General features: G+C 55.5%; 1 protein-coding gene across 2 annotated transcripts in view; it reads right to left on the reverse strand.

The window, feature by feature from the left end:
* FNDC1 (fibronectin type III domain containing 1) overlaps positions 1-7396 on the reverse strand; it is a 66602-nt gene extending 59206 nt beyond the window's left edge. The window contains exon 1 of one of the 2 annotated variants that reach the window (XM_066994159.1): positions 7229-7396. In XM_066994159.1, the coding sequence (XP_066850260.1) occupies positions 7229-7307 (79 nt within the window). In that variant the 5' untranslated portion in view covers positions 7308-7396. The remainder of the gene's footprint in view (positions 1-7228) is intronic. The other variant, XM_048067870.2, reaches the window with a different exon arrangement.
* Positions 7397-8307: the final 911 nt, after the last annotated feature.

Consider the following 8307-nt stretch of genomic DNA (forward strand, 5'->3'; position numbering starts at 1 on the left):
CCGTGGCGGTCACCGCATCGCGAGCAAAACGCTACATCGTCTCACACGTCTCACAAGAATATTTGGCTCGCTAACACCGCTGTTTCGAGTTCACACTTTCTAGGTTTTCATTGCTGTAGCTGTGCACTCACAGAAGAGCTTATTTTTCTGTTGCGTTTCATTTTCTGTGCTTTCCTGGGGGAACTGACCTACTTCTCCTGTGCCTGTGTGCACTAGACACTTCCAGGGGCAGATGCCCCTAGAATCCTAGAACCTACAGCACAGAAAGTATCTAGATCAACTGTAAATCATTTCACTCACAAATTAAACAAATTAAGTCAACAAAAAGCAGGAACTAAGAATCACTTCCTAAACAGTCCCAAGCTGACCCTGAAGTTTACTGACTGGGAGGACTAGAAAGCAGGAGGGCTGGGCTACTCTTTGCATTTTCAGGCTCCCCAGATCTGTGCTCCGTCTTTGACCAGAGAAACACGACCTGACCACTGAGCTGAATTTATCCTCCTGCAACATACCTCTGTACAGTACAGCTGCCCTCAGAGGACAGGGAGAGCCTCAAGTGGAAGAGACCAGTGGCTTAGGCTGGGCAGTACTCAGGCACCAGTGTGGAAAAAGCATTCAGAATGCCTTTACAACAGGGGAAATGGAGCTGAGGAAAGGTGAGATGTCACTGGAAGTTTGCCTCTGACTACAAATGGAACCGTGTCTTCTGATCCCCAGCCCACCTCCCCAGTAATAAGACCTCAGACACGTACCAAATATGTGTATTAAAAACACATGCAACTCAAAATCACATTAAAGTCCCAGTCCAGCCGAGCCAGATGGAGTCTTTCTATCACTGCCATTCGCTCTTAAATTGTTTATAATACATTTACTTTGGGAGACCAGAAACATCAAGCTGAGGACACAGCTATGAGAGAAGCTGATGCAAAGCTTGGCTGACACAGATCACAGCACTGCGAACACAAAACCCAGAGCACCTACTCCTGCAAAGTGCTGCAAGCCCTCTGCCAAGCCAGCTTCAAGCTGCTACAGCCCCTCTGTGCATGAGCCGAGGGGCCATCTGCAAAGGATCCAGCGCTAAAAGCCGCACCATTATGTCACCAAACTCGGCATAGCTTCAAAAGGTGACAAAAGGGAAAGACATTTAGACTATGTGAAAGCTCAGCTTGGTTGTTCGTGCAGGGCCCGGTTCTGGCACTGTGTTGTATTTCAGTGGGGCTGCCACGTGAAGCAAGACACTATCCAGCAGGAACAGCAGCATCTAAAACTGGCCCTCCATCTGTCTGTCCAAAGTGATGAAGCACTTCGTTACAGAATACCCGGAGAAATTATGTGGCCAATTCACTTTCTCTTATGTTTGTCTTTTTTTTTTTTTTCCCTCCCTTTTTGAGACAAACGAATGGGAAAACCAACATTCCAGCTCCAGGAATTCTGTCCTTTCTTCCGAAAAAGAATTTCAGCCAAAAACACTGCAGCCAAGTATGTAGTAAACATGACGACAAATAACCATTTGAAGAGTTGCCTCTTACTTTACAGAAGACATATATATTAAGAAGGACTGACTCCTCCAGTGGAAAAATAATCAGTTTAACGCCAAAAGAATACAACAGTCGGAAAGATTTGCTGGAACAGGGACTGACGTGAGATGCCCAAAAGGACTTGATGACTGAGTAAGAGTGAAATAGCTGTGCTGGAACAAGGAGAGAGGAACACACTCCACAGTCCTCAAAGGGTAATTTTCTCTGTTTAATGAAGAGTAGATTTGATGATCAAGTTACTCCTCAAAGAGTAGTGGTGTAAAATGTGCACTTCTCCCAACCACACTCTAACAGGTACGTAGTTTGGTTTGGATGCACCTTTTAGGCTTTCTTCCAGAGCAAGGAGAAGCTTGGAGTGACTTCCTTATAACACAGTTTTGGTATTTCTTCTGATGTAACTAATAATATTTCTTTAGTTTAGGAAAAGTTCTCTGTTTAGGATATAATTTATACATGACTGATGTCATTCTTTCACCTCGCTTCATTTCTCCACTACTTAGGGCTATCTGCTCCAAATGCAGACCAACTCTGCCAAACATAAGCCCTGCAGTGAAATGGAGCCACATATACAGACTGATTTCAGAGACACTGAAGGTTGCTTAGGTTCCTTTGGCACAAAGACTTGGAGAACCAGGAAATCCAGGAAAAAAGAGGGCCAACAGGCATCCCACAGGCTCTGAATTTTACGGACCATTTCCCTTCATTTGTGGTAGCTGTTTATGTCCTGCTGCTGCTACATAAACGCTGGAGAACCCTAGCCACTGACACGGTTATTATCCCCAAAGCAAGCCACGGCACTGCCCCACGCATTGTTGTGAACAGTATGAAACGCGCTTAAGCCTGAGCACACGCTTGCAGAACCTCTGAGGGGTAGAGGAGAGAAGGCCCCGTGTTATATCCCAGAGAGCAGACCTAAGAAGTCAGGGAAGAGGAATCAGAGTCGGTCGAGCTGTGTATGTCAGAAAGCCAGCAGCCGCCTGCCTTGGGAGAGAAGGACACGGGCGGAGAGGTCCAAAGAGAGGGGTGTACCAGAGAAAAGGACCCCCCAGCATGGAGGAGGTGGAGGGCATGGAGGCGGTGGAGGGCAGGGAGATGCCCACTCAGGTCCCGCTGGTGACAGGAGACACAGCAGCTGTCAGCACAACCTCTCCTATCGCCACGCTGGCCAAGACCACGCAAGGAGGAGGCACCGTGAAAACCCCCTTTGATGTTGCCCTTGTTAACTCTGTTACCAGCATAGCAGTTAAGCGCTCAAGCGTGTGGTCCGCGGCTCCTTTTCATTACAGGCTTCTCTCAAGTTTACCAGGGAAACCTGACACTTTCCAGGTGCCTGTGCATCCCCAGAGGAAATGAATCCTACTAAGGAGGTGCTGCCGACAGGCGCTGCCAGTGCCAGCAGCTAGGAATAAATCTGGGAGCCGGGATCAGAGCTTCAGGAGCCCAGCCAGCCAGACACGCAGTCTGCCCCCAAAACCCCTCACTGGTGTAAATGCCCCTTTGGAGAAGGGGTGGGCAGTGGGGATGCAGGCCAAACCATCCCAGCCCTACGGATCCCTAGATGTCCGGGGCGCGGAGGAAAGCTTAGGAATGAATGTCCCAGAGAACAGACAGCACAGCAAAACATCTCAGCCCTTCTCATTTTTTAAATCTTGGGCTTTTTAAGCCACTGTCTTGAACCTGGCAGTGCTTATTTTGGCACTGCAGTCTGTGAACATTCAACACAGACTGTAGGCTTTTGGAGCCAACCGTGCATCAGAACAAGCAAAATATAGCAAATATATATGAAAGCGTAAACCCGAGTTCAAAGGCTTTGTATTGCTCATGCACAGCAGAGAACCATCCAGGCCACCTCCCGTTCCTTCAGTCGCTCCCTTACTGCCCTGAACACTTGAACCACGCTTCTCCTCGGAAGCTACAGCGCAGACTTAGCCAAAATACAGACGGCTGGCCCCAAAGCCCTCCCTGCTCCGAGCAAACCGAGCTTCAACTGCACTCGAAGGAAGAAAGGCACTTTGGTAGCCCGACACGGCAGCGAAACAGCCGCTGCCTCCCAGCGCTGCACAATGGAGAAGACAAGCGGGGATGTGCCGGGAGGGATCTGGGCTGGTACCTGCCGAAGGGAGCCGGCCCCATGCTGTGTCCGCAGTGCTGCGAGTGCCCTCTCAAGGCTGCACTGGAGCACGGTTTGCATGCAGCGCTGGGAGAAAGCAGCGCCGAGCTGCACGAATAGGGGGGAAACCAAACACCTGCACCATTCCCAGTGGAGAAGTGGCCGCTTCACCTGCTCCGTGCCTCAGTGGTCTGCGGGAGCTGCAGCGACCATCAGCTCGTCCTCCACACACCCGGCAGGAGTCGGCACAAAGTGGGAGGTCATCGTCATCCTGGTATGGATGGTTTGCTCGGGCGGGCGAGGGGGAGCCAGGAAGAGTGACTTACAGAGACAGGTGGCTCAAGCAGGGTAAGAGCATCCCGAGATTTCAAAGCCAGGAAAAAGAAGGCGCTGGTTTGGCTGCAGGTTTGTGAGCATTTGGCATCACACACTGGCTTCCAAGCATGGCTTGGTGAGGAAAAGGGTCCTGTCAGGGAGGACAGCGGGACTCCTAGCTACACCTGACCCACACCAGCATAAGCTTAAGAACCACAACACCTGATGGCAGCCCATCCCAGTGCCACCTGAGCCACACTCCTGGGTGCTCCCCCTGCGATGGGGAGAGCTGGGTGACACAGGGACCCAGCTGCCAGCTGCAGAACACACAAGCCCTAGAAGAGCACCAGAAATCGAGCCTGGTGAAAACGCTGCTTCGCTTCATTGGTCTGAAGACAACAGAGCACCTGCAGACAGCTACACGCTGCTTGGAGGAGACGTGAAGTCCTGCCCCAGGTATCTGGAGACTGAGAAGCCACATCTACCGTTCAGTGTCCTGCATGAGAAACGTCAACGTCACTTAGGCACTGCACGTGTCCAAGGGGGGAGCTATAGTTTTGGGGCACCTGAATGCTCACTCAAGGCACTGGCTCATACAGACAAGATCCCATTCCCTCTGCAGGCACAGAAAATGCATGCCATGTCTTTTTCCTTTTCCTTTTCCTTTTCCTTTTCTTTTTCTTTTCCTTTTCCTTTTTCCTTTTCCTTTTTTCTTTTTCTTTTCATTTTCTTTTTCTGCACCATGATCTATCCAGCCCCCCCTGTATTTTCCTTCTCTAGTTTCTGAAAGCATCTTCTTAACCATATGTCCAAGCCAACCTTGGTCCGCATGCTGTCTGAAGAGCTGGAATTACAGACTTGGACAGCACAAGGGCTTTCATACCTCTGACACACCCAGAGACTGGTACAGAGCTATACAGTTAAGAGCATTACAGCATTGTCCTAAATAACTGAGAAGATACATTCCTTAGAGCTAAATAAAGTGGAAAGTTCCCTTGGAGACCCCACGGCTTTCTCTGTTTATGTCACGCAGTCTGGACAAGGAGGGAAAATGAGAGCTGGATCTCCTGTCAGCAAGGCTCTCAGTCTGAGCCCAGCCTCTACTTAATTCCCTCCCAGATTTCCCCATCTGATGGTGCTTGAATACTCTGTGTACAAAGGCAACCAAGGAGAGCTTCTACAGGAGGACAGCTTTCCATCAGCTGCCTGTCAGTGTGTGCTCGACGTCCTTCCACATGCAGGATCTGGCAGCAGGCAACAAAAAATCTCTCTTGGCAGTGCACAGACAGGATCTCCCCCCAACCTGGCTCCAGCACAACACCCTTTTCTGTCGCTTCCTTGGCCCGAGAGCCTGCCCACAGCAAGCCTGGGCTCAGGCTCCACACCGACTTTCTATTTTGATGAACAGAAGCACAGTCAATTATCGCACCAGTCCAAAGCCAGACCTCGAAGGGGAAAATCTTTTTTCTTTCTTTCCACAGACAAAAAAAGCAGGGTTCTTCCCCTTCCTTTGTCACAGTCCCCTCTGCTGAGCCAAGGCAGTCCCTGTCCCCCAGGGAGGGACAGGGAGCTCTGGCAAAGGCTGCAAATTGCCGAGTGAATTTGGGACAGGTCACCTCAACAGCCCGGAGGCTAGCAAGGCGAGGAAAGGAGAACAGGAAGGGATCATTGAGAATGCAGCTAAAAGATGTGAGAGCAGGGCCAAGGGAAGCAAAGGCACCCAGCAGTGGGTTTTACCCTGCGGGAAAGGACCCACCAGCCCTCCTGTCTGAGGCTGCACTTGCTCAGGGCACAGTTTGCTCTCCAGACAGGAGGAGAGTGGTGCATAGCCTGCACACCACCAGGGACAAGGAGCAGCCGTGCAGCCTGCACCCATGTCCTACACAGCTGCCCTGGGGCCAGCAGCCCAGCAATCCCCTCCCGCAGGTTTTGGTGTGCTCTGGAGGTCTGCAGCGGGAGGCACGCAGCACTTTACGCAGCACCATGCCAAGACATTTGTGTTTGCTCAGGAATCGGCTTGGCGTTACAGCACACTGGTGTGTGACTGCAAACGAAGACAGACTGTGTGGATGTTCCATCCAAAAGTTTCAGCAAAGTTTCAGCCTCCCCTAGAATCACTTCAGGCATTACAGTCAGACAAGCAAAAGCCTGCCCGTGTTCAACAGCTAACCCCTTTCCCTCACAGGCTATGATGTTTCTCGCGGACGCTGCCCACGCCGTCAGCACACCACCTCCCCTGCTCCCTTCCCTCCTTCTCCGGCTCCCCAGAAGGCAGCCCCAGGGACAGCCGATCCCATTCCCCATCCATCTCCCAACATCACGAAGCAGTGCTACTACAAACCCGCTCCCAGGGAAGCAATCCCAGGCTTATCTTGGACGGGCACAGCACATGACACAGAAAGTAGACAACCCTGGATATAGGGGCACCCGCCAGCAAAGCCCCTCTGTGCTCAGCGTCCTGCAAACTGCAGCCGTGCGCCCCGCGAGCCAGGCGCCCCACAGACAGAGGCTGTGCAAGGTCTGCAAACCTGCTGCAAGGACCCTTCCTTCCCTTGGTGCGGGTCGAACAGACGCTCCCAGTCCGTTCAGCTGGTGTGGGTGATGCCACGTCCCGGGCTCCGCCACCTGGCCCAGAGCTGCCGGGGGCGAGATGCTGCCAGCCTTCACCGGCTCCTCTGCGGACACCACGTCTGGAGCTGGGGGCGGGTGTCCCCATACCGCCCCGGTCACCGTGACCCTGCGGCGAACGTCTGGTGCTGGAACACCCCCGCTGTGTCCCCCTGCACCCTGCCGCCAGCCGTGCCCCGTGGGCACAGGCTGAGGCAGCTCCGGGGCTCGGCATCGCCTGCGGTGCGAGCGGCGCCCCAGGGGCTCCACCGGCCCGGCTGCTCGCTGCACCTCCAGGAAAGGACGGGGAAGACCTGCCGTCGCACACCCGGACCCCACCTCGAGAGCGGCTTAAATCGGACTCGGAGAGCCGGGGGAATCCTGACAGCAGCCCCAGCCTCGCTCGTGCTCCTGGAGCGAGCGACCCGAGGGGCCCGGACGGCGGGGCTGGGGAGCGGGGGGACCCCGCTGCGCGCCCACCGCCTGTCAGCGGGGCTCAGCCCGGTCAGCGGGGCTCCTCACCCGGCCCCACAACAGCGGGCACCGCCGGGGCTGAAGCACGAGGGGAGACCCCCCCTCCACCGCCCCCAGCGCACCTCCGAGCGGCAGCGGGTCCCCATCCCCGCTCCCCCACCCCCGGGGGGGGGCTGCAGCCTACCTGGGGCGGCGGGCAGCAGGGCGGCGAGCAGCAGCAGCAGCAGCGGGAGCGGCGGCGGGGCGGCGGGGGGCGCCGCCATGGGGCCGGGGAGCGGCGGGGCGCGGAGCTGCCGCCCGCCCGCCGTTCGTCTCCGCGGGGCTGCCCCGCTGCTCGCTGCGCGCCCCGCCGTCTCCTCCTCCCGGGCTGCCGGGACACTGCAGCGGGGCGGCCCCGCGGAGGCGGCCGCCTGCCCTCCGCCCCCCGACGGCCCCGGCCCCGGCCCGCCCCCGGCCGCAGCCCCGGTGCCGGTCCCCGAGCACCTGCCCGGACCCGCCGCGTCCCTGCGGGCAGCGCTGCCCGCCGCAGGTGCCGGGGATCGGGCTCGCGTCGGTGCTCGGCCTGCACCTCTGCTGCCCGGCGCACCTGCTCCGGGGCTCCTGCCCTGCCGCCTGAGGTGAAGGCAGCGCTCGCTGGCTGGACGGATGGCGTTTTAATAGCAAAACGCTGCGGGCTGCCTACCCCGGTGGGGTTACAGTGGGGTGGTGTTGGAGGGCTCCGCGGGGCATCCATGCGGGCTGGGGGGGCACCTGGGTCCTGTTTCAGTGCAAGGCAGCCGCTGCGCTCCAGAAGGGCCGTGCACAAGGTGGGTGCTGCAGCCCAAAACTGAACTCAGGACCCAAACTGTATGGCAGCATAGGTACACCAGTGCTGACAAGCAAAGGGCGCCAGTCCAGTCCCCGTCTGGTCCCATCCCTTAGCTGTGGGAGCCTCCAGAAAACCCTCTTACACCAGTCCTGGAATATTTCCTGCAGAACCTGACCGCTATGGCCCATGAGAGGCTTTTAAAAACCAAGCAGAGTACCAAAAGAGGGAGTCTCTAAATGACAAGGTTTCAGACTGCTAGAGGTAAGACACGTGTGATACCACCCATTCGATATGTTGCTGGCTGGTGCAGCCGCTTGGCTCAGCGTCAGACGGAGCAACTCTGTTCGCTTTCTCCTCTTCTTGCTTTTCAGTGCTCAACTCATTGCTCTGAATGATGCCCCTGGTGCCTGAGCATCACTGCTCCGTTAGTCCCCAGTTCCCTTGGCTTCAATTAT

This window comes from Anser cygnoides, chromosome 3 (genome assembly GCF_040182565.1).
Source record: "Anser cygnoides isolate HZ-2024a breed goose chromosome 3, Taihu_goose_T2T_genome, whole genome shotgun sequence".
NCBI lineage: Eukaryota > Metazoa > Chordata > Aves > Anseriformes > Anatidae > Anser > Anser cygnoides.